We start from the raw sequence: 27,336 nt of genomic DNA, 5'->3' as shown, positions 1-27,336 counted from the left end.
GAGAAACCACAACCCACAATCAAACCTGCTCCACTAATCCCTATCCATGCCTTTGAGGAGCCCTTCACCAGAATTCTGGTCGATTGCGTGGGACCCTTACCTGAAACTAGGACAGGTTACCAATACCTCCTAACCATCATGGAAATGGCCACCCGATTCCCAAAAGCCATACCCTTAAGGAAAATTACTGCTAAAGCCGTAGCCAAGGGGCTAGCCCAACTTTTTACATGATACAGCTTGCCCTAAGAAATTCAGTCTGATCAATGAACTAATTTCATGTCCCAAACCTTCCAAGAAGTAGTACACAGATTTGGTATCGAAAAGCTGAAATCTTCAGCATATCACCAACAGTCTCAAGGGGCTCGGGAATTCTATCATCAAACCCTGAAAAACACAATCAGGGCATTTTGTGATTACCTTCATGGCTGGGATAAAGGAATAGCTTTCTTGCTGCTCCCTAGGAAAGCTTTACCAAATGAATCCACAGGCTTCAGCCCATTTTAATTGGTTTTTGGACATGAGGTGAGGCCCCCTGAAACTAGTTAAAGAAAAATTCCTGTATCAAAGGGTAGAAACCACACCACTAAATTATGTGTCCACTTTTCGAGAGAGACTTTTTTAAAGCCTGAGCTGTAGCAAAAGAACACCTGACAGCATCTCAGCTGATCACGAAAAGGCAGGAAGATAAAAAAGCTGCAGCCGAGAATTTAAACCAGAGGACCAGGATCTCTTACTGTTAGCATTGCGAGGCAAATTTCTAAAAGCCAAAAGCAGTCCATCTATTGTAGGGAAAAAGGTCAGTCATGTGAATTACTTAATTAATACCCCAGACCAGAGAAAAAAATCAAAGATTGTACCACATCAATATACTAAAACAATACCAGAGCCGGGAACCAGATAGATCATGTCTGTGCCGGCCATCAAGCACCTAACTATTCTAATCTCATTTTCCAGCACTGTATGCTATGGTGTTTCAAGTGCTCATCTAAATACTTGTTAAATGTTGTGAGGTTTCCTGCCTCAACCACCTCGTCAGGCAGTGCGTTCCAGATTCCAACCACCCTCTGGGTGAAAAGAAATTTCCTCAAATCCTCTCTAAACCTCCTGCCCCTTACCTTAAATCTATGCCCCCTGGTTATTGATGCCTCCACTAACGGAAAAACTTTTTTCCTATCTAACCTATCTATGCCCCTCATAATTTTGTATACCTCAATCATGTCCCCCCTCAGCCTTCTCTGCTCTAAGGAAAACAACCCTAGCCTTTTCAGTCTCTCTTCATAGCTGAAATGCTCCAGCCCAGGCAACATCCTGGTGAATCTCCTCTGCACCCTCTCCAGTGCAATGACATCCTTCCTATAGTGTGGCGACCAGAACTGTACACAGTACTCCAGCTGTGGCCTAACTAGCGTTTTATACAGCTCTATCATAACCTCCCTGCTCTTATGTTCTGTGTTTCAGCTAATAAAGGCAAGTATCCCATATGCCTTCCTAACCACCTAATCTACCTGTGCTGCTGCCTTCAGTGATCTATGGACAAGTATACCAAGGTCCTTCTGTACTTCCTAGGGTCCTACCATCCATTGTATATTCTCTTGCCTTGTTAGTCCTCCCAAAATGCATCACTTCTCAGGATTCAATTCCATTTGCCACTGCTCTGCCCTTCTTACCAGCCCATCTATATCGTCCTGTAATCAAAGACTTTCCTCCTAACTATTTACGACACCACCAATTTTTATGTCATCTGCAAACTTACTGATCATACCTGCTATAATCATGTCTAAATCATTAAAGTACACTGCAAACAGCAAGGGTTCCAGCACCGATCCCTGTGGTACACCACTGGTCACAGGCTTCCAATCGCAAAAACAACCCTCGACCATTACTGCTGCTTCCTGTCAATGAGCCAATTTTGGATCCAGTTTACCAACTTGCCCTGGATCCCATGGGCTCTCTCCCATGCGGGACCTTATTAAAAGCTTTACTGAAGTCCATGTAGACTACATCAACTGCTTTACCCTCATCTACACATCTCGTCACCGCCTCGAAAAATTCAATCAAGTTAGTTAGACACGATCTCCCCCTGACAAAGCTATGCTGACTATCCATGATTAATCCCTGCCTCTCCAAGTGGAGATTAATCCTGTCCCTCAAAGCTTTTTCCAATCGTTTCCTAACCACTGATGTTAGACTCACTGGCCTGTAAGTACCTGGTTCATCCCTGCTATCCTTCTTCAATAATGGTACCACATTCGCTGTCCTCCAATTCTCTGGTACAAAAGCAGGGAGGTCATGTTGGAGTAGTACAGAACTTTGGTAAGGCCACAGCTGAAGTACTGTGTGCAATTCTGGTCGCCACATTATAGGAAGGATGTGATTGCATTGGAGGGGGTGCAGAGGCGATTCACCAGGATGTTACCTGGGATGGAACATTTAAGCTATGAAGAGAGGTTGGCTAAACTTGGGTTGTTTTCGCTGGAGCAGAGAAGACTGAAAGGTGACCTGATCGAGGTGTACAAGATTATGAGGGACATGGACAGGTTGGATAGGGAACAGCTGTTCTCCTTAGTTGAAGGGTCAGTTACGAGGGGTCACAAGTTTAAGGTGAGGGGCGGGAGGTTTAAGGGGGATTTGAGGAAGAACCTTTTTACCCAGAGGGTGGTGACGGTCTGGAATGCCCTGCCTGGGAGGGTGGTAGAGGTGGGTTGCCTCACATCCTTTAAAAAGTACCTGGATGAGCACTTGGCACGTCATAACATTCAAGGCTATGGGCCAAGTGCTGGCAAATGGGATTAGGTAGAAGGTCAGGTGTCTTTAATGCATCGGTGCAGACTCGATGAGCCGAAGGGCCATTTCTGCACAGTATTATTCTGTGATTCTGACCTCTCTTGTAGCCAGAGAGAATTTGAAAATTTGTGTCAGAGCCCCTGCTATCTCCTCCCTCGCCTCACATAACAGCCTGGGATACATCTCATCTGGGCCTGGGGATTTATCCACTTTTAAGCCCACTAAAACAGCCAATACTTCCTCCCTTTCAATGCTAATATGTTCTAGTATATCACAATCCCCCTCCCTGATCTCTACACCTACATTGTCCTTCTCCATAGTGAACACAGATGAAAAGTAATCATTTAAAACCTCACCTACATCCTCCGGCTCCACACACAGATTGCCACTTTGGCCCCTGATAGGCCCTACTCTTCCCCTGGTTCTCCTCTTGCTCTTAATACACTTGTAAAACGCCTTAGTATTTTCCTTTATCTTGCCCGCCAGTGTTTTTTCATGTCCCCTCTTCGCTCTCTTAATTACTTTTTTAAGTACCCCCCCTACACTTGCCATACTCCTCTAGTGCCTCTGCTGTTTTCAGTGCTCTGAATCTGCCATAAACCTCCTTTTTTTTTTCCTTATCCAATCCTCTATATCCCTTTACATCCAGCGTTTCCTGGACTTGTTGGTCCTACCCTTCACCTTAATGGGTACATGTTGGCCCTGAACTCTCACTATTTCCTTTTTGAATGACCCCCACTGCTCTGATGTAGACTTTGCTACAAGTAGCTGCTCCCAGTCCAGTCTGGCCAGATCCTGTTTTATTATATTGAAATCGGCCTTCTCCCAATTCAGTACCTTTATTTCCGGTCCAGCTTTGTCCTTTTCCATACCTACCTTAAATCTTCCAGAGTTATGGTCGCTATCCCGAAATGTTTCCCCACTGACACTTCTACCACTTGTCCGGCTTCCTTCTCTAGGATTAGGTCCAGTCTTGTAGGACTTCTCTTGTAGGACTTTCTACAGACTGGCTCAAAGAGCTCTCCTGTATGCATTTTAAGAATTCTGCCCTCTTTAAGCCTTTCACACTAGCACTATCCCAGTTGATACTGGGGAAGTTGAAATCCCCTACTTACCCTTTTTATTCCACACTTCTCTGAGATTTGCCAACATATCTGCTCCTCCATCTCTCCCTGACTGTTTGGAGGCCTGTAATACACTCCCAGCCAAGTGATTGACCCATTTTTGTTTTTATGTTCGACCCATATGGCTTCACTTGAGGAACTTTCCAAGATATCATCCCTCCTTACTGCAGTAATTGACTCTTTGATCAACAGTGCAATACCACCTCCTCTTTTCACCCTCCGGCTGTCACGCCTGAAGATTCTATACCCTGGAATATTGAGCTGCCAGTCCTGCCCCTCCCGCAACCATGTCTCGGTGATAGCAATAATATCATATTCCCATGTGCTAATCAACACTCTCAATGCATCTGCCTTACTAGTAAGATTCCTTGCATTAAAATAGATGCAATCCAGCCTTGCATTTTTCACTTGTGCCTTAACAAGTCTATATTTGCTCTGCCTTCCAGACTGACTCAGTTTCTCTTCTATATTCGACTGTGCATCACCCCCTACTGTACCTCCACTCTGCATCCCATCTGCCTGCCAAATTAGTTTAAACCCCACCAACAGCACGAGCAAACCTCCCAGCAAGGATGTTGGTCCTGTTTCGGTTCTGGTGCAACCCGGCCAACTTGTACAGGCCCCACCTTTGCCAGAAACATACCCAGTGATCCAGGAAACTAAAGCCCTCCCTCCTGCACCATCTCCTCAGCCACGCATTCATCTGCTGTATCCTCCTATTCCTATTTTCACTAGCAGGTGGCACTGGGAGTAATCCAGAGATTACAAACTTTGAGGTCCTGCTTTTTAATCTGCTACCTAGCTCCCTAAATTCTTGTTGCAGACCTCATCCCTCTTTCTCCCTATGTCGTTGGTACCAATGTGTACCATGATCTCTGACTGTTCACCCTCCCCTTTCAGAATGTCCTGCACCCGCTCTGTGACATCCTTGACCTTAGCACCAGGGAGGCAACATACCATCCTGGAGTGACATTTGCGGCCACAGAAATGCCTATCTGTACCCCTTACGATAGAATCCCCTATCACTATAGCTCTCCCACTCTTTTTCCTCCCATCCTGTGCAGCTGAGCCACCCGTGGTGCCACAGACTTGGCTCTTGCTGCATTCCCCTGAGAAGCTATCTCCCCCAACAGTATCCAAAGTGGAAAATCTGTTAGCTAGGGAGATGGACCCAGGGAACTCCTGCAGTACCTGCCTAGTTCTTCTACTCTTCCTGGCGGTCACCCATTCCCTTTGTGCCTGAGCAGTCTTTACCTGCGGTGTGACCACCTCCCTGTACATGCTATCCACGATGATCTCAGCCTTGCAGATGCTCCACAGTGTCTCCAGTCGCCACTCCAGATCCGAAACGCAGATTTCGAGTAGCTGCAGCTGGAGACACATCCTGAACACGTGTTCGGCCTGGACACTGGAAGTGTCCCTGGCTTCCCACATTGCACAGGAGGAGCATTCCACACTGCTGAGCTGCCCTGGCATGTCTTACCCTTAATTTATCCCCTTAAATTACCCAAAAATTAGATTATTTACACTAGGGACCTTGATTCTCAAAAAAAACCTACCTATTATATTAAAAAAACTGTAGACCTTTTCCTTTACTTTTAGTTACTTACCCAGCTATTTAGAGTTATTCCCTAATAGCTATTACTCACCAACCAATCACCTTGCAGCTTTCCTGTGACGTCACTGCTCACTTTGTTTTCAAACTCCGGCGTGCCTGGACTGCTGTCTGCACTGCTCCCGGAAGGCAAGTGACTGGGCCGCGATCCTCGGGCTCAATTTATTGGCTCTGCTCTCAGCGTTCTCCCCATAGGTCCGCTCCGCTCCCAGAAGGTAAGTTGCAGGAAAAATAAAAATAGAAGCATATTATCTAAATGGTGAGAGATTGCAGAGCTCTGAGATGCAAAGGGATCTGGGTGTCCTAGTGCGTGAATTACAAAAGGTTAGTATGCAGGTACAGCATGTAATTAGAAAAGCTAATAGAATGTTATCATTTATCGCCAGGGAAATTGAATACAAAAGTAGGGAGGTTTTGCTTCAGTGCATACAGGGCTTGGTGAGACCACATCTGGAGTACTGTGTACAGTACTGGTCTCCTTATTTAAAGAAGGATGTAAATGCGTTGGAGGCAGTACAGAGGTTTACTAGGCTAATACCTGGAATGGGTGGGCTGTCTTATGAGGAAAGATTGGACAGGCTAGACATGTGTCCGCTGGAATTTAGAAGAGTAAGAGGCGACTTGATTGAAACATATAAGATCCTGAGGGGTCTTGACAGGGTGGATGTGGAAAGGATGTTTCCCCTTGTCGGAGAATCTAGAACTAGGGGTCACAGTTTAAAAATAAGGGGTCACCCATTTAAGACAGAGATGAGGAGAATTTTTTTCTCTCAGAAGGTCATGAGTCTTTGGAATTCTTTTCCTCAAAAGGCAGTGGAAGCGGGGTCTTTGAATATTTTTAAGGCAGAGGTAGATAGATTCTTGATAAGCAAGGGGATGGAAAGTTATTGGGGGTAGGCAGGATTGTGGAGTTGAGGTTACAATCAGATCAGCCATGATCTTGTTGAATGGCAGAGCGGTTTCGAGGGGTCGAGTGGCCTACTCCTATTCCTGTTTAGTATGTTTGTATGTATGTTCATATGATGCCTTATACCAATGTAAAGTAATGGCATTTGGTTTAAAGAACGCTCCAGCAACTTCCCAAAGACTCACGAACCAGGTGGCAGCTGGTTTAAACAACTGTGTCATCTGCCTGGATGACCTGTTAGTTTATTATGATACCTGGGAAGACCACCTGAACCATTTAAGGGAACTCTTTAAGGGTTTATAGAAAACTCATCAAATATTCAATTTAGCAAAGAGCAAGTTCGCTGAGGCTAAAGTATTTAGGTCACATTGTAGGGCAAGAACAGGTGTTAGTGCAAGCTCTAGCAGATTTCCCCATTCCCAAAGCAAAGATGAAAGTAATGCATTTCCTGGGAATGTGTGGGTTTTACTGAAAATTTGTTCTGAATTTCAGCACCCTAGCTGCACCTTTAACTGGATTGTTGAAGAAAAGTGTAAAAGTGGTGTGGTCAGAGTGGTGCCAGCTAGCTTTTGAAAAGTTGAAAGCAATCTGAACAAATGACCCAGTATTGACAGCCTCAAATTTCAACAAGAACTATAAGATGGCTATGATGCCTGTGATGTAGGAGTGGGAGCAGACTTACTCCAAGATGATCATTCAGGCCTAGAAAGGCCAATTGACTGTTTCTCAAGAAAATTAAACCAGCATCAAAAAAAAATTCCCTAATAGAAAAGGAGGCATTAGGGTTCCTGCAAACCCTTCAGCATTTTGAAGTCTATGCCAGTAATGGACACCGATAAATTCGAATTTATACCAACCACAACCCCCTAACATTCCTAGAAAAATTCCAGGTTAAAAATGCCAGACTGTTTCGGTGGAGCCTACTTCTCCAGCCATTCAACCTGAAAATTGTACATATAGCTGGGAAGAACAACATTATAGCAGATGCCTTGTCTAGAATTTACCACTCTACAGCCAAAAAGCCTGAAAAGAAATCAGGACTGAAAGCCGGAGGAGTGCATGGGATGAATATGTACAATGTGTGCTATCCTATATCTTTCTTCACTTCTCTCTGGAAAAAAACAAGAAACAACAAAAAAGTGAAATACCAAGGAATTTCATTTTTTCACTTTTGTGGGGAGGTATCATGCTCAGAAGGAACTGATGAAATAAACAATGAATTGGAAGAAATATGAAAATAAAAAGTCAACTGTAAAATTGAAACACAAGAACATGGACACTTGTACCACAGACAAAATGGAGTAGCAGTCAGGTGACCCCACCTGTATTGGCAATACACCCTTCCATCTGATGGGGATGAAACTCGTTAACCTCTTCGAAAATAGCTCTGGGGAGAACCCACTGAAATTGAAAGAAGCACCATTACATAGCTACATGAGTGAATTAACAAAGGGTTCTGGCGTCAGACTAACGCACAGCCCAAACCAAAATGAACAGGTGTGAAGTAGCACCATTATGACAGAATGTTCCCCATTCAGACATCAATAGATAGTCATGGTTTCCATATCCTGGATCGTTGTGTGGTCACACCAGGAGAAAGATCCTGTGACACCTGACAGAGACGTCAGTGCGATGGATTTTTACCTTAAAGGGTAACCCTCTGCAGAGAGAGAGGGAGATCAAGCTAAAACCACAGAAAGCTAGTTTCCAGCCACAGGCTGAGAGAGAGATCCAGCTAAACAGAAAAGCCCTGCTAAACAACAGCTTGAACAACCACTACAGCAGTGAAATTAAAAAGTGACTTTGAGACGTTCCATCTGTGAAGGTAAACCAAATTCGCATCACCAACCTTAGGCTGAGTTTTAACCACTGGAACTCTACAACACCTCAACAGGTTCAAAACTGCAAACATCCAGGCTTACACCTTTAAAAAAGACTTTCCTCCCGAGAGGATTCAACAGTACTCTGTAAACCACAAACTCTTACGTTACCTTGGACTTTTCCTTTTCTCTCTATGTCTATTCTTGTGTATACATGCATGGCCCCTTATTTTTAAACAGTGACCCCTAGTTTTAGATTCTCCCACAACGGGAAATATCCTTTCCACATGCAGCTCCAACAACACTCAAGAAGCTCAACACCATCCAGGGCAAAGCAGCCCGCTTGATTGGCACCCCATTCACTCCCTCCACCACCGACACACAGTGGCAGCAGTGTGCACCATCTACAAGATGCACTGCAATAATGCACCAAGGCTGCTTAGACAGCACATTCCAAACCCACGACTTTTACCAACTAGAAGGACAAGGGCAGCAAATGCAAGTTCCCCACCAAGTCACACAGCATCCTGACTTGGAACTATATTGCCATTCCTTCACTATCGCTGGGGCAAAATCCTGGAACTCCCTTCCTATCAGCACTGTGGATGTACCTACCTCACATGGACTGCAGCAGTTCAAGAAGGTAGCTCACCACCACCTTCACAAGGGCAATTAGGTATGGGCAATAAATGCTGGCCTAGCCAGCGTCGCCCACATCCCATGAATGAATAAAAAAAAATGTGACTGTGTGCGGGTGAAGGTTGCGACATTTTCGGGAATTGTTTAAAAATAGTTATCTTCCTTTTTTGAACCTACAAGTGAACCTGTCATTTGTCTGTTTATTTGACCCTAAAAACACTCAGGGACTAATGTACCATTTTTAACAAAATACGATTGCGGTCAGCTAGGTGATGAAAAGTGGAAGCCACCCATACCACTTACCACCTGTCCATAACAAATTGGTAGCACCTGTGGTACTAAACGTCAACTTGAATCAATGCCTTTAGATGAGGAAAGGTAAAGATGAAGGATTGGATGGGGAAAAAAGGGAAAAAAATTAAAATTTTTATTCAAGGATTTTTTTAAACAGATGCTGGACTATCAATTCAACTGATTTGCTGGTAGCCCGAACAAATTTTGGTCAGTTCTTAGTTAAAAATGTACAAGATCTGTGTTGTGAAGTGGAGGTTCATGGACTGAGTTAACAGATTCTTTCAGTTCTCAGACATGAAATATCCAAGTTTTTAAAAATAAAATCAGTAATTTCGAGAAAATAAAGCTCTATATGCAAGGTTACAAATTAAGCTCACACCTGTGAGGATTGCAGGGAAAACAAAAGTATGAAAAGAAAATTGCTTAAAGCATAGAAAACAACATTATCCAATTAGAGGTGTACTTTTGGAAGGAGTTGAGGGAGAATACTGAGTTAGGACTGCTGCTGTCTCCCTTTTACACCAATGATTTGGATTCAGAAACTCAATGCAAAATAGCCAGATTTGCAGAAGATACCAAACTAAGAAGGACAAAGGAATCAAAGGAGGCAGCCCAGAAATTATGGAATGAGCGAAACAAAATATGTGAGGGATCCAAGCAATGGTAGATTATATTTAATCCAGTGAGAAGTATTGCACAACACCAAGGAAAAATGGCTGACATGAACCGCGATAGCTATTGAAATCCATGAACAGTGTTAATGTATTTTAGGATGAGGTACTCCAAAAAAGGTGTTGAAATGACCAAGGATAAGGTTGAATCCTACTGGATGCAATGTTCAATCTGTCCAACCAATGAACAGTAGCAATCAACAGAGCCAATAGAATGTTGAACTACATAAAACAAATCAGAGAAAATTGTGGCCAAATTGTACAATGGTTTAGTCTGATCACACCTTGAGTATTATATCCAGTTCTGATAGCTGAGCAGTAAGGGAGACATGCAAGCACTGGAAGTAGTGCAGAGAAGAGTTACAAGGCTAAATTCTAATGTAAGGGTCTGAATTTTATGGAAAAACTGGAGAGATTAGGGCTACCATTGGGGTAGAAATTGTTAAGCATTTTGCAAAATTTTTGGGCATAGAATGGGTGCAATGCATACCAATATCTGAATGTGAGTTCCCGCACCTAATCCACGCCAGCGACATGGCTGCCGCCATATTCATCTTCATTAATTTCAGGCGTCCAGGACAGCTTTCTGAAATAAACTTTGAATCAATGTAAATATGCAAAGAAGGGCTTGCACCTATTTCAGCATTCTTCTGCAAAAGTTTTGAAAAAATAGGTGGAGCAAGTGCCATGCAAGCTCTGACTAGTTTTTCCAGTTCTGCAATGGCCTTGCCTAAGGAAGGATATACATATAATAAAAGCAAAATACTGCGGATGCTGGAAATCTGAAACAAAAACAAGAAATGCTGGATTCACTCAGCAGGTCTGGCAGCATCTGTGGAAAGAGAAGCAGAGTTAACGTTTCGGGTCAGTGACCCTTCTTCGGAACTGACAAATATTAGAAAAGTCACAGATTATAAACAAGTGAGGTGGGGGTTGGGCAAGAGATAACAAAGGAGAAGGTGCAGATTGGACCAGGCCACATAGCTGACCAAAAGGTCACGGAGCAAAGGCAAACAATATGTTAATAGTGTGTTGAAAGACAAAGCATTAGTACAGATTAGGTGTGAATATACTGAATATTGAACATCAGCAAGTGCAAACCTGAAGAAAAACAACCTGAAAAAAACAGTGGGTAAGCAAACTGAACAAACTAAGATGAAATGAAATAAATGCAAAAAAAGATTGTAAAAAATGTAAAAAGGAATGCAAAAAAAAAGGAAGAAAAAATAACTAAAAATGAAAGTAAAGTGGGGGGCTGTCATGCTCTGAAATTATTGAACTCAATGTTCAGTCCGGCAGGCTGTAGTGTGCCTAATCGGTAGATGAGATGCTGTTCCTCGAGCTTGCGTTGATGTTCACTGGAACACTGCAGCAATCCCAGGACAGAGATGTGAGCATGAGAGCAGGGGGGAGTATTGAAATGGCAAGCAACCGGAAGCTCAGGGTCCTGCTTGCGGACTGAGCGGAGATGTTCCGCAAAGCGGTCACCCAGTCTGCGCTTGGTCTCCCCAATGTAGAGGAGACCACACTGTGAGCAGCGAATACAGTATACTACATTGAAAGAAGTACAAGTAAATCGCTGCTTCACCTGAAAGGAGTGTTTGGGGCCTGGGATAGTGAGGAGAGAGGAGGTAAATGGGCAGGTATTACACCTCCTGCGATTGTAAGGGAAGGTGCCCTGGGACGGGGACGAGGTGGTGGGGGTAATGGAGGAGTGGACCAGGGTGTCGCGGAGGGAACGATCCCTTCGGAATGCTGACAGGGGAAGGGAGGGGAAGATGCGACTGGTAGTGGCATCACGCTGGAGGTGGCGAAAATGGCGGAGGATGATCCTTTGGATATGGAGGCTGGTGGGATGAAAAGTGAGAACAAGGGGAACCCTGTCACGGTTCTGGGAGGGAGGGGAAGGGGTGAGGGTAGAGGTGCGGGGAATGGGTCGGACACGGTTGAGGGCCCTGTCAACCACAGTGTGGGGAAATCCTCGGTTGAGGAAAAAGGAGGTCATATCAGAAGCACCGTCATGGAAGGTAGCATCATCAGAGCAGATGCGTCGGATACGGAGAAACTGGGATAATGGAATGGAGTCCTTCCAGGAGGTAGGGTGTGAAGAAGTGTAGTCGAGGTAGCTGTGGGAGTCAGTGGGCTTATAATGGATATTGGTAGACAACCTATCCCCAGAGATGGAAACAGAGAAGTCGAGGAAGGGAAGGGAAGTGTCAGAGATGGACCATGTAAAGGTGAGAGAAGGGTGGAAATTGGAAGCAAAGTTGATAAAGTTTTCTAGTTCGGGGCGGGAGCAGGAAACGGCACCGATACAGTCATCAATGTACCGGAAAAAGAGTTGGGGGAGGGGGCCTGAGTAGGACTGGAACAAAGAATGCTCGACATATCCCACAAAAAGACAGGCATAACTAGGACCCATGTGGGTACCCATAGCGACACCTTTTACTTGAAGGAAATGCATGGAGTTGAAGGAGAAGTTGTTCAATGTGAGAACAAGTTCAGCCAGGCGGAGGAGGGTGTTGGTGGATGGGGACTGGTTGGGCCTCTGTTCCAGGAAGAAGCGGAGAGCCCTCAAACCATCCTGGTGGGGATATACATATATACTTGCCTTAGTGGGAGTGTAATGAACGTTCACTAGAGCAAGAGATAGCGACGGTAAGGCCATGGAGGGATCGATTCCCCATCCCCACCTCCCCCCGGGATAAGACCTGCGACCACACAAGTCATGTTGCAGCTGTACAGAACCTTAGTTAGGCCACACTTAGAATATTGCGTGCAATTCTGGTCGCCACACGACCAGAAGGACGTGGAGGCTTTGGAGAGGGTACAGAGGAGGTTTACCAGAATGTTGCCTGGTCTGGAGGGCATTAGCTATGAGGAGAGGTTAGAAAAACTCGGATTGTTTTCACTGGAACGACGGAGGTGAAGGGGCGACATGATAGAGGTTTACAAAGTTATGAGCGGCATGGACAGAGTGGGTAGTCAGAAGCTTTTTCCCAGGGTGGAAGAGTCAGTTACATGGGGACATAGGTTTAAGGTGCGAGGGGCAAAGTTTAGAGGGGATGTGCGAGGCAAGTTCTTTACACAGAGGGTGGTGAGTGCCTGGAACTTGCTGCCAGGGGAGGTGGTGGAAGCAGATACGATAGCGACGTTTAAGAGACATCTTGACAAATATATGAATAGGAAGGGAATAGAGGGATACGGGCCCCGCAAGTGCAGAAGGTGTTACTTTAGGCAGGCATCAAGATCGGCGCAGGCTTGGAGGGCCGAATGGCCTGTTCCTGTGCTGTACTGTTCTATTTTCTTTGTTCACACCCCCTCCCCTCTGGATTTCGATCCACTCGCCTCACATCAACTGGCAACTGCAAGCTCCTTAGATGGAGCTGCCCTGGAGTCCCCACGCAACTGGAAGCCAAATCCATCAATCCTGCTGACTCCCGGGCAGGGATCCTGTAAAAACAAATACTCATGCTGTGGAGTTAAAACTCTACAGCATGTGGCAAAACGCAGTCCAAAACTCTGATACTACCCACTTAGAATTTTTAAAACTGGACTTCAATATCCAGAGCGGAACATTTACGAACAACCACTAGATGGCATATGAAGATTGCAAATCTGGTGTTTGTGCATGTATAAAAAATGTGATCAGCAACAACTTATATTATACAGCACCTTTAGTGTAATAGAACATCCCAAGGTGCTTCAAAGGAGCAATATAAAGCAAAGTATGACATCAAGCCACATAAGGCAATATTAAATCAGATAACCAAAGGCTTGGTCAAAGAGGTCAGTTGTCAGGAGTGTCTTCAAAGGAGGAAACCGAGTGGAGAAGCAGAGAGGTGTAAGGAGGGAATTCCAGAGCATAGGTCCTAGGCAACTGAAGGTGCAGCCACCAATGGTGGAGCAATTAAAATCAGGGATGCTCAAGAGACCAGAATTAGGTGAGTACAGATATCTTGGAGGGTTGTGGGGCTGGAGGAGATAGTGACGGTAAGGCCATGGAGGGATTTAAAAAGAAGGATGAGAATTTTCAAATCAAGATGAGGAGCACAGGGGTGATAGGTGAACGGGACTTAGTGCGAGTTAAGACATGGGCAGCAGAGCTTTGGATGACCTCAAGTTTACAGAGGGTAGAATGTGGGAGACCAGCCACCAGTGTGCTGGAATATTCAAGTCTAGAGGGAACAAAGACATGAATGAGGGTTTCAGCAGCAGATAAAGTCAGGCAATGTTACAGACGTGGAATTTGAAAGTCTTAGTGATGGCACGAATATGTAATTGGAAGCTCATCTCGGGGTCAAATATGATACAAAGGTTGTGAAGTGAACCAACTGGTTTTGTCTCAGACTGTTGCACTGGAGAGGTGTGGAGTCAGTAGCTAGGGAATGGAGTTTGGAGTGGGGACCGAAAACAATGGCTTCATTCTTCCCAATATTTAATTGTATATTTAATCAGTAGCTACATGAAAATGTCTGTTATTGCTGGATCAGTGACTATGTGATAACAGTGAAACATATATGAGTGATAGGATAATCTGCTTTGCTAATGGGTGGCAGGGGAGAAAACTAGGAAGTTAATATGTTGGAGTTTGAAATTTAATAAAATAGAAATAAAACTTAGAACTTCCAACTGCCTCATATAATAAGTAGTACACAGAACTTGTAAAATTTAAATTGTGAAATATTTATCAGTTTTCAAGGGATAAAATTCAAACGTGCCATTTGAGATCACACATTCCATGTAAAATTTATTTTGCTGCAACTAACTTTTACAAAAATATTGGGGGTATGTTTTTCTCCTTTAGTTAGAAATATTATGGACAATTGCCCCTCTGCCCAGTAGAAGTGGATTGGTAGCTATTTTAAAATCATAGTGGTTGATTTATTGCCCCTCTCCCACTCACTTCTCACCCACTGCCAAAGAGATTTGAAGATTAGACAAGGGATGTACCTGAAGCAGGAAGGAGTCTCAGGAACATAGGAAATAGGAGCAGGAGTTTTACTATAAATCGGAGTCCTATGACTTCATTATGACCCAAACTCCATTTTAACTTGTTGGAACAGAACTGCTGCCCAATACTAAACCCACTCAGGAGTACTGGATGGGACAGGTTACAAACAGCAATGTGAAATGGTTTTTAAAGGAGCTCTCACCTGCAAATATTCAAATCATTGGTAACATATTTAAATCTATTTGCTATAGCAGTAGCTGGATTTGCAGTGGTTGGATTTTCGCAGGGGTCTTTGGATATTGCTTCCTCACACATTATTCTGCTTCTACACTGTCAAGAAGGACAGAGCTCAAGATGAACACCATCCTGGGTGCACTAGTTTGGTTGGAGGAAAAGAGCTGCTGGAGCAGCAGGCTTGGGAGCTACAACGAGCAGTTGCTGGGTCTCTCAGTAAAACATGCATGGAGGGACTGCCCACAGAAGGCCTTACCTAGCCCATAGCGATTATAGGCCTTGAGCCATTTACCTGAAATTATCTGAGGAGCAATGCATGGGGGTTTATGTTTTTCCAGAGAGGCAGTCAAAGGCCTGTGCAGTATCTAACAGCAAGACCTGCAACCCACTCTGCCAGGTAGTTATGTATTACCTCATGCAGTCAAAGTGACCACAGCTCTTGTTAGCCTCTAACTCCTTTCAGGCTGCAGAAGTCAGTATGTAACCCACAGCTCATCAATACCCCCTTTGCCGGAGCCAACAACATCATCTCTTTTCCAATAGATGTCAGTAGGAAAAGGCTATGTTCTTTGGTGCAATAGGAATCTTCCCACGAGTGCAGGGTACACATGTAACCATTAGGCCATCTAACAATCAGCGAACAGCCTCTCTACAATGAATTTGTAGCTGGTCAGTAATCAAAAGCCCAGAATTATGCAAGTCTGTGCTTGGTTTCTTTTTATTCAACATCTCCCCACTATTTTGGAACGTTAGAAGAAGACTGCCAGGAAACAAGAGCTACTCCCCGCACATGTAGCTCATGACACACGTCCATAGCCCGAGCTCAACCGCAGAGATGAGATACAGTTAAAACCACAAGAAATATTATCAAACATATAATTGGACATTTCATGCAATGTTTGTGTTGTCTGGACTACCCATTCCATTCCTGCTCAGCTAGGATTTTTATGCATCTGCAATTTCAGGTGTATGAGGCACCAGCCTGAGTCAAACAGGAGTCTCACACATTCATATAAATTGGGACACTATTTACATCAATAGAATCCTCATGGCATGCTAACCCAGAAGGAAGTAGGGCTCCTGCAGTGGCTGCCTCAAAAACAACCTGGTTGGAGCAACAAGGGTCCTGTAAAGTAAGTTTAAAACATCTGTGGAAAAGGAATACAAATGCTGGTTATATAGTGAATTGGGAAGGAGGAAAGAAGTAGGGAGAGGAGACAACGCAATAGAACAGAGTTGGAGAGAGGAGGGGAAGGGGACAGGGAGAGAGGATGGAGCAGATGGAGAGTAACTGGAGATTCCATTGCCAGAATGCACCTTGTCTTACATTAAGGATGACATGCTGTTCACTGAGGGGCAGAGAAGGTGGGAATGCATCAGTGGAAGGTGGTTGTAGAAGCTCAAGATAGGGCTTTGTTGACCTGATTGTTCATCAGTGGAGGTGGAGGACTTGGACTAGCATGTACTCAGTAGGGTTGTGGATTGAGGAACATGGGGTACACTGACAAGGCCCAGTTATTTCCCATCCTTTGCTACCAAAGAAGATCATGGTGGGCCTATGACTTGTGCTGCTGTGGTGATGGTGCTATCAGAATAATAGTAGGTAGGCAATTTATTTATTTAGAGATACAGCACTGAAACAGGCCCTTCGGCCCACTGAGTCTGTACCGACCAGCAACCACCCATTTATACTAACCCTACAGTAATCCCATATTCCCTATCACCTCCCTACACTTGGGGGCAATTTACAACGGCCAATTTACCTATCACCTGCAAGTCTTTTGGATGTGAGAGGAAACCGGAGCACCCAGCGAAAACCCACGCAGACACAGGGAGAACTTGCAAACTCCGCACAGGCAGTACCCAGAATTGAACCCGGGTCCCTGGAGCTGTGAGGCTGCGGTGGTAACCACTGCAATTGATCCAGCGACAATGAAAGATTAGTGATAAATGTCCAAGTCAGGATAGTGTGTGGCTTGGAGGGAAAGTTGGAGGTGATGGAGTTTCCATGACATTGAAGCTCAAGTCGTTCTGGTTGTTAAGGATTAAGGGAGCAGTGTTTTGTCATGCTTGGCCCCCACCTGCCAAGAATGAGGCACATTAATTTTGTCCATGAACCCTGGAGTGAAGAAAGGACTTGTTAAACAGATCAGCCGTGGCTGGAAAAGACATTTGCATATTAGCAAACGGTGCTTGAAAGGACAAAGGACCATTCCCTGACATATTCAACCCACAATGGACCTTGATCACCAGGTATTGTGTGTAGGAGAAGCATTCCAGGTTGACTGCTAAGGTGATACAATCCAAGATGTGGTCAGACCAGTTAGTCACATGACTAACCTGCTTGGCAACCTGGGTTTTTCTGAATTGTACAAACAGTTTGAACTCAGAGTGTCTGTTTCAGGAGTGAGAAGTTTCAAATCAGGAGTGAGAAGATCTCTCCTGTCTGCTCCCATCTCTTTCTCACAAGCCTCTGAATCCTCTGAAGACACATGAACCCCAAGAGAGAAAAGTTTCCTACAGCGAACAAGGTTTAAGAAGAGTACTGGGCCCCAACGAAAAGCAAGAACTACCTACAATCAAGGACTCGACAGAGTTTGAAGAACTGTAACAAAAATTCCTCAGCTATTGTCTCAAACTTTTCCACTTTATTTTTCTTCTGATCTTTCCTGTCTCTATTTGCATGTGTGTATCGCATAGACATGCTAGCGTGGATGCGTCTTGTATCTGTAGACGTCAACCGAATTAGAGTTTAAGTTCACGTTTAATAAATTTCAGCTTTTCTTCTTTAAACCTAAGAAAACCTGTTCGTGCTGATTTCTTTGCCAAATAATTGGAAAGTGGTGAACTAGGATTCACCAAGGGGGAGCTAAAACCACGGTGTGTTTAAAATTAAACCCTGTTGCAGTAAGACCAGGTGAAGGCTGAAAGGGAACCCCAGACCTCTTTCTCACCTGGTCGTAACAGAAATTTGGGCGCTAGCGTTCGGAATTTTACCCACAGACAAACAAGAGCAATTGGAAGTGGGAAGCCAAATTGTTCCCAAGCAAAAAGAAAGCAAGACTTCAATACGGGTTTCTTGTGGTTGTGTGTGCTTGAATACTAACATGTCTGCAACTAAAGCTAGTAGCTCTCCAAGCCAGGGTGAAGTAACTTGGGATAAGTTAAAAGCACTGTTTATGGAAGAGTTGAGGAAAATGGCTGAACAGTGTGGGATCACTGTACGTGGCAAGGCTAGAAATTCTTAACTCCTAAGGCTAGTGGCCTACCATTTTTCCCTTGAATCTGAAGAAGCAGAAACGGGGTTAGAAGCAGACTCCGTCAGGGTATTTTTAGCAAAGATACAATTGGAACAGAGGAAACTTGAATTTGAGGAGAGGGAGAGAGAAAGAATATTCTGGAAGGAATGCGAAGAGAGAGAGTTGAAGCAGCTTGAGTTAACTAGGGGGCAACAGAGTAAACCCAGTAAAAGCATGGCCAAAATGGAGGAGCATAATTCAGGGCTGGGTATAAAATTGTTAAAACTAGCTCAACTAATTCCAAAATTCAATGAGGATGATGTAGAAGAATTTTTTGTGTCCTTTGAGAAACTGACAAGGCAGCTAAAATGGCCAGCTGAGACCTGGCCTCTTATACTACAAAGCTAACTGAAAAGGCCCATGATGTTTATTCCCTGTTATAGAATTATATAGCACAGAAACAGGCCCTTTGGCCCATCGTGTCCATGCCAGCCAGCAAGCACCTATTTATTCGAATCCCATTTTCCAGTACTTGGCCCGTAGCCTTGTATGCTATGGCATTTCAAGTGCTCATCTAAATACTTCTTAAATATTGTGAGGGTTCCTGCCTCTACCATCCCTTGAGGCAGAATGTTCCAGATTCCAACCATCCACTGGGTGAAAAAGGTTTCCTCAAATCCCCTCTAAACCTCCTACCCCTTACCTTAAATCTATGCCCCCTGGTTATTGACACCTCCACTAAGGGAAAATGTTTCTTTCTATCTACTCTATCTATGCCCCTCATAATTTTGTATACCTCAATCAGGTCCCCATTCAGCCTTCTCTGTTCTAAGGAAAACAACCCTAGCCTATCCAGTCTCTCCACATAGCTGAAATGCTCCAGCTCAGGCAACATCCTGGTGAATCTCCTCTGCACTCGCTCCAGTGCAATCACATCCTTCCTATAGTGTGGCGACCAGAACTGTACACAGTACTCCAGCTGTGGCCTAACTAGCGTTTTATACAGCTCCATCATAACCTCCCTGCTGTTATGTTCTGTGTTTCGGCTAATAAAGGCAAGTATCCCATATGCCTTCCTAACCACCTTATCTACCTGTGCTGCTGCCTTCAGTGATCTATGGACAAGTACACCAAGGTCCCTCTAACCCTCTGTACTTCCTAGGATCCTACCATCCATTGTATATTCCCTTGCCTTGTTAGTCCTCCCAAAATGCATCACCTCACTTCTCGGGATTAAATTCCATTTGCCACTGCTCTGCCCATCTTACCACCCAGCTATATCTAAAGCCTGTAATCTAAGACTTTCCTCCTCACTATTTACGACACCACCAATTTTTTGTGTCATCTGTTAACTTACTGATCATACCTCCTATATTCACGTCTAAATCACGAATGCACACTACAAACAGCAAGAGTCCCAGCACCGATCCCTGTGGTACACCACTGGTCACAGGCTTCCAATCGCAAAAACAACCCTCGACCATCACCCTCTACCTCTTGCCACTAAGCCAATTTTGGATCCAATTTGCCAAATTGCCATGGGCTCTTACCTCCTTGACCAATCTCCCTTGCGGCACCTTATCAAAAGTCTTACTGAAGTCCATGTAGACAACATCAACTGCTCTATCCTTATCCACACACATAGTCACCTCCTCAAAAAATTCAATCAAATTTGTTAGACATGATCTTCTCCCTGACAAAGCCATGCTGACTATCCTTGATTAATCCCTGCCTCTCCAAATGGAGATTAATCCTGTCCCTCAGAATTTTTTCCAATAGCTTCCCTACCACTGATGTTAGACTCACTGGCCTGGAAGTACCTGGTTCATCCCTGCTATTCTTCTTCAATAATGGTACCACATTCGCTGTCCTCCAGTCCTCTGGCACCTCTCCTGTGGCCAGAGAGGATTTGAAAATTTGTGTCAGAGCCCCTGCAATTTCCTCCCTTGTCTCACATAACAGCCTGGGATACATCTCATCTGGGCCTGGGGATTTATCCACTTTTAAGCCCACTAAAACCGCTAATACCTCCTCCCTTTGAATGCTAATTTGTTCGTATATATCACAATCACCCTCCCTGATTGCTACACCTACATTGTCCTTCTCCATAGTGAACACAGATGAAAAGTAATCATTTAAAACCTCACCTACATCCTCCGGCTCCACACACACATTGCCACTTTAGTCCCTAATGGGGCTCTACTCTTTCCCTGGTTATCCTCTTATCCTTAATATACTTATAAAACGCCTTGGGATTTTGTTTTATCTTGCCTGCCAGTGTTTTTTCATGCCCCCTCTTCGCTCTCCTAATTAATTTTTTAAGAACCCCCTACGCTTTCTATACTCCTCTTGGGCCTCCACTGTTTTTAGCCCTCTGAATCTGCCATAAGCTTCTTTTGTTTTCCTGATCCAATCCTCTATATCCCATGACATCCAGGGTTCTCTGTACTTGTTGGTCCTACCCTTCAACTTTACGGGAACATGTTGGCCCTGAACTCTCACTATTTCATTTTTGAATGACTGCCACTGGTCTGATGTAGACTTTCCTACAAGTAGCTACTCCCAGTCCAGTCTGGCCAGACCCTTTATTATTATCTTGAAATCGGCCTTCCCCCAATTCCATACCTTTATTTCCAGTTCAGCTTTGTCCTTTTCCATAACTACCTTAAATCTTACAGAGTTATGGTCACTATCCACAAAATGCTCCCCCACTGACACTTCTACCACTTGACCAGCTTCATTCCCTAGGATTAGGTCCAGTACCGCCCCTTCTATTGTACGACTTTCTACGTACCGGCTCAAAAAGCTCTCCTGGGATGCACTTTAAGAATTCTGCCTCCTTTAAGCATTTTGCACGAAGACTATCCCAGTTAATATTGGGGAAGTTGAAATCCCCTATTATTATTACCATATTATTTTTACACGTCTCTGAGATTTGCCTACATATCTGCTCCTCTATTTCTTCCTGACTGTTTGGAGGCCTATAGTACACTCCCAGCAAAGTGATTGCCCCATTTTTGTTTTTACGTTGTACCCAAATGACCTCATTTGAAGAACCTTCTAAGATATCATCCCTCCTTACTGCAGTAATTGACTCCTTGATCAATAGTGCAATGCCACCTCCTCTTTTACACCTGCACTCCCTCCCCCCCACCACCCATCCTCCGGCTGTCACGCCTGAAGATTCTATACCCTGGAATATTGAGCTGCTAGTCCTGCCCTTCCCTCAACCATGTCTCTGTGATAGCAATAATATCATATTCCCATGTGCTAATCAACGCCCTCAATTCATCTGCCTTACTGTAAGACTCCTTGCATTAAAATAGATGCAATCCAACCTTGCATTATTCACTTCTGCCTTAACAGGTCTATATTTACTCTGCCTTCCAGACTGACTTAATTTCTCTTCTATATTTGTCTGTGCATCACCCCCTACTGTACCTCCACTCTGTATCCCATCCCCCTGCCAAATGAGTTTAACCCCCTCCCCACCCCAACAGCACTAGCACTGTTGCCAGATGAGAGTTCATCAAATTAGGAACTGACCAAAAATGCTATCCTCGGGGCATATAAATTAGTACCTGAATCCTATCGCCAAAGGTTTAGAACCCTCAAAAAACAAGCTAATCAAACATATCTGGAGTTTGAAAGAAATAAGCAGCTGGCTTTTGACCAGTGGCTGAGGGCTCTTAAAGTACAGCTCAGCTATGAGAATGCCAGAGAAGTAATTCTGTTAGAGGAATTTAAATACTCTGTCCCACTATCCATAAAGACCCATGTGGAGGAGGAGCAGGTCCAGAGAGCCAGGCAAATGGTTGTCCTGGCTGATGAGTTTGCTTTAAATTATAAGTCAGTTTCCCAGGGGAGAAACTTTCCTCGACACCCCCACAAATCCGAAAGGGACCAAGGGTGGGAAGGTGATAGGAGTCCTGGGAGAAAGGAAAGCAGGAGATTCAGGGGGCCCTCCTCTCGCCAAAAAGGAAGGTGATGTGAGCAAGAGTGAGAGGGAGACCTGTGTGCTTCCATTGTAATAAAGCAGGGCATTTAGGAGCTCACTGCTGGAAACTAAAGGGAAAACCTGTAGGGTTCATCAGGGCACACCCGCTCAGTGAAGAAGGGCCCCTGATGGAAAGCACAGCAGAGCTGTGGCTTTTACTGCAGTAAGAGTGAGACCCAGGAAGCTTATGACTGCAAGTGCAGAAAAATTTAATAGGGTTCCTGAGGGTTATCAGGGCTTTGTGTCTGAAGGGAGAGTAACCCCATGACCCTCGAGTGGGGCAAGCAAGCCCATAGTGAGTGTCAGGGACACTGGGGCCAGTAGATCCCTTTTACTGGGAAAAGGCCTCTTTCCCCCAGAGAGTGCAGTGAACACCAAAATGGTGGTGAATGGTATTGGAGGGCAGTGTATGCCTGTACCTGTACACCGGGTGCACCTGGAGTGTGACCTAGTTTCGGGACTGGTGACCGTAGAGATTGTCCCTAGTTTGCCTGTGTTTGGGGTTGACCTGCTCCTAGGTAATGATCTGGCAGGGGTGAAGATGGTAGCCCCCCCCAGTAGTGAAAGGAAGACCGCAGGAGGTCAGGGAGACAGGGCTGTGGCAGGAGACGGACCCCTGTAGTTTCCCTGAATGTGTAGTAGATCAGGCCATGATCAAACCAGCTCCCCCAGAGGAGACTGCATCGGCACTGCAGGCAGATGATCATGAGCTCTGCCTGTCCGAGGCTTTCTTTGGAAAGTTAGGACACCAGGGAATGATTAAATGGATTTTCCCTAGCTAGGGCTTAGCGAGCTGACCCAATATTGTGAGAATTAGCACAGGTTGCCCAGTCTGAAAATGAAGCGGGGGAGTCCCTGATTGCTACCATTTAAAGAATGAGGTACTCATGAAGAAATGGAGTTCTCCTCACAGACCTGAGAGCAAGGAATGGACAGTAGTTCGCCAGTTAGTGGTGCCGCAGAGGTACTGGAGAGAAATATTAAGCAGGGCCCACAAGACTACAGTGGCTGCACATGCCAGTATACGAAAGACCAAAGCCCGCATAAGAAAGCGGTTTGACTGGCCACAACTCCACAAAGATGTGTTGGCGTACTACAGGAGTTGGGGAAAGCCCAACCTACAGTGAAACCTGCACCCCTAAGTCCTGTACCAGTGTTAGGAGGACCCTCCAGCAGAAGGCTGGTGAACTGTAAGGGACCCCCGCCGTGAATAAAAAATGACTCGTATGCACAAGGTTGGCAAAAGGTTAGACAGAGAAGGGGAAAAAGTGATCAAGAGGGCAGGTTAAAGGAAGACCAACCCCGAAAAATGTGAAAAGTTAGACCCCACATCCTCCTATGTAAATTCAGACACTAGAAGCACCCCACCAGAGTTGCTGACAGCATTTACAGGAACCTGCAGAGATACAGAAGGACCTCTAAGGGGCAGAGAATTCGTGAGGGTGATGCCTCACCTAGCCAAAGTGTCACAGCGGAGTGCAGTAGAGTTTGCACAAATACCTACAGGCAGGAGTGTCCTATGAGACAAAGGGGAGATTAGCAAAGAATCCTCCCCCAGTCAGAAAAAAAGCGAACCACCTATCCCCTGAAGTCAAAAGCCTTTGCATGACTCAGCAAAGCACTGCTAGAGAGTTCAGGATAGACCCGCCCACTACTGACTTTTTTAAAATTACCTCAGCAGGAACAAAGACCCTAGGCGGCCATGGAAATGGGCAAACAGAAGAGAAACTTCCCAAAAAATAAAAAGAACCACATGTTTATTGGGATGCCAAAAGGGGAAACTAAAGCGGCGCTGGCACCAAGAGAAGACAGGCTGTAATAAGTTTTAGGAATTATGAATGAATGGGAATAAGAACATACGAAATAGGAGCAGGAGTAGGCCATTCAGCCCCTCAAGCCTGCCCCGCTAATGAATGAATGAGAGAAATGCATGTTTGATGTTTTTTTTCTGTATCTTACATTTTTTCTCTCTACCCTTTTAGTGAAATGCACTTTTCTCAAATCGCATTTTATTCGCTGTGTGTGGAGGTGTCATTCTAGGCCCCCACCTACAAAGAAAGAGGCACATAAATTTTGTCATGAATGTTGATTTTAAACTGTTACTGGTTAAGAAAGGACTTGTTAAACAGATCAGCCGGAATTTTACGCCACCCCAGCAACCCAGATGGTGGTGGGGGGCTCTGGAAGGACTTCCTGACCTGCTCGCATCTCTGCCCCACTTTACATAGGGCGGGGGGGGGGGTCGAAAAACAGGCTGACCGCCCCAGGCCAGTCAAGGCTCCTAAGTGGCCACTTCACGGCCATTTAAGGACCTTCGTCTGCCTCCACGGGGATTTTACCCGTGGCAAGAGGGTGTCCAGGAAACATGAAAGGCCATCCAGTGAACGTTGGTGGCCTTTCAGCGCACGAGGAGGTGCCCTGATAATCGGGCACAAGATGCCCGATTGAAGGCCACCCTCACTTCCCCAACCACCCCCAGGACCCAAGACGCCCCCCTTCCCCCCAAACGACCAAACCTTAAATTACCCCCGGCGAGGCAACCCAAACTTACCTGCAGTCCTGGCTCCATGTCCTTGGCTGGGCCTCAGTCCCAGCAGTGGCCACCACTCTCGGTGCAGCTCTTGGGAGTAAGAGCTGCCAGCCCGATGATTGGCCGGCAGCTCAATGAGGCGGGACTTCCTCCCTCAAGCGGGTGGAAGACACCTTGGAAAACCCAAACCCCTATAATGCTGGGCGGATCCCCAGACTAGGCAGAAGCGGGATCGCCACTAACTTTTATGTCGGCGGCCAGCTCCCGTCCGCCTGACATAAAATCCAGCCCAGTGTTTGGAAGGACAAAGCAGCCATTCCCTGACATTCAACAATGAACTTTTGATCACCAGCTGTTGAAGGTGGGGTAGCTGGCATTCCAGGTTGACTGCTAAGATGGCCAAATACAGAAATGGACAAGTCAAACCAGCTAGTTACATGACTAACCCGCTGGGCAAACAGAGTTTTTTGAATTTGTACAAACAGTTTGAGCAAAATGTCTGTTTCCTCATGGACTGAGAAGATCTCTCTCCTGTCTGCTCCCATCTCTTTCTCACAAGCCACTGAATCCACTGAAGACACATGAACCCCATGAGAGAAAAGTCTCGTATACAGCGAACAAGGTTTAAGAAGAATATTGGGCCTAACGAAAATCAAGATCTACCTACAATCAAGGACTCTACAGTGAGCTCGAAGAACCATAACAATTCTTCAGATATTGCCTCAAACCTTCCTACTTTATTTTTCTTCTGCTCTTTTCTGTCTCTATTTGCATGTGTGTATCGCGTATGCATGCAAGTGGGCATGTTGTGCATCCATAGGCATCAACCAAATTGGAGTTTAAGTTCAAGTTTAATAAATTTCAACTTCTTTAAACCTAAGAAAGCCTGTTTGTGCTGGTTTCTTTGCCTTATAATTGGAAAGCGGTGGACAAGGATTCATCAAGGGGGATCTAAAAACACGGTGTGATTAAAATTAAATCCTGTTACAGTAAGACCGTTGAAGGCTAAAAGGGAACCCTAGACCTCTCTCAGCTGGTCGTAACAGTAAACATATATGTAAATAAATTTCTCCATAGTTGAAGCAGCATATGTTCAACTATTGATCTTGTTATGTATCTAGCTAAAAAAATTATCATTTAATTTCTTCAGGTGCAAAACAAAAGGTGTGAAGCCATACTTAAGCGTCTATATTGCCAACTGAATAAAGTTCAGTCTAACAAACGTCAATTGACTTGGGACATGCAACAGTTGGAAAAAACTGCAGCACACCTAAGAAGATGTCTTGGAATTACAGAGTAAATAACTTTCATCACTGAAGATTTAGAAATCATAGGATATTTAAAATACAATATACAAGAGATAAATACTGTTTAGCAATGTTGCTATTGTGAACAAGGTTCAATATTGGACAGAAATTGCACTGGGTGATATTAGTAACAAATTAAGTTCCTTTATTGATTATTTTAACAAAAGAGTATTACTAATACTACGTGGAGTTATTTCAGTCCAGATTCATTTTTAAAATTATTGCATGAGTTTGATTATGAAAATTAATTTGTTGGCAAGTTGGGTAAAACTTTAAGTTTGTTAAATTGTAACAAACCTTAAAAATGTTTTTAAAATATGCATTTGATATTAATGTTTTGATGCTTTTGTGTGTGCATATTAGATTTTCTCAGCCTTCAGCTGAGCTAAGTTATGCCACTTACATTCTATTTAGCCAAGGGCATTTTATTTTGTTATAATTTCTGTGTTAGAACATTTTAGTTTTGTTGGGCTTCAAGTAAGATTTAAAGAGCGAATAGTTTGCAATTTTAATAAATAATAGTCAAACTCCTGTGGCCTTGCATATGGTATGCCAGTCTCTCCTTTTATGTTTTTATTTGTTTCTCTTTCTTTTCTCCATTGCTTCTCTACCTTTACCTCTTTTACTTCTCTCTATGTGCACATCTGCTTCCTCATCTTTTTCTTTTGTATTTCAGATGAAGGTATCAGATCATATAACATGATGTGGCAGGGAAAGGAGCCATTGATATTTTGGGTGAGCGTTGCAGGGAAAATGTTGCCCTCAGTGGCTCCCTATCCATTCCCTCCTCCAATCATTTCTGCTTCCTGCACTCCCTTGTCCCCATTATTTCCCAGCCAATTCGCCATCTATTCTTATTCCTTCCATCCCTTCCCTCCTACCATACCTTTTCCCCATTTGAATTACCTATTCAACACTTAAATCCTTACCTCCCCATTGTTTCATTGTCACTCACCTTGTCCTTAAGTATCACTCCCTCCTCTTAAAGGTGAATGCCAAGAAACAGGCCTATTCCCCCCTCAATGAGATTCATTTCTTCCCTTCTTCTATCCTCATTTTTTGTCTGGTTCCTTCAAAGGGACTTTACTTGTTTTCAAAATTCAACTTGTTTTTGGAATCAAATTAGAATGATGAAAAAAACTTTTTCTTTCTATTTGTCTTTACTCTTTTTCTCTCGACTTCTGTCTGCCTCTCTCTGCCCATTTGCTTAATATAATAAGC

The 27,336-nt window shown here is 44.5% G+C and overlaps 1 protein-coding gene across 1 annotated transcript in view; it reads left to right on the top strand.

The window, feature by feature from the left end:
- The window catches only part of LOC137374092 (coiled-coil domain-containing protein 122), an 84,872-nt gene extending 58,764 nt beyond the window's left edge, over positions 1–26,108 (top strand). The window contains exon 4 of the mRNA XM_068039849.1: positions 25,959–26,108. Within this exon, the coding sequence (XP_067895950.1) occupies positions 25,959–26,108 (150 nt within the window). The remainder of the gene's footprint in view (positions 1–25,958) is intronic.
- The last annotated feature ends 1,228 nt before the right edge of the window (positions 26,109–27,336 follow it).

Source organism: Heterodontus francisci, chromosome 10 (assembly GCF_036365525.1).
Source record: "Heterodontus francisci isolate sHetFra1 chromosome 10, sHetFra1.hap1, whole genome shotgun sequence".
NCBI classification, from domain to species: Eukaryota; Metazoa; Chordata; class Chondrichthyes; order Heterodontiformes; family Heterodontidae; genus Heterodontus; species Heterodontus francisci.
The sequence above is the reverse complement of the archived record's forward strand: the minus strand, read 5'-3'. Positions and strand labels throughout refer to the sequence as shown.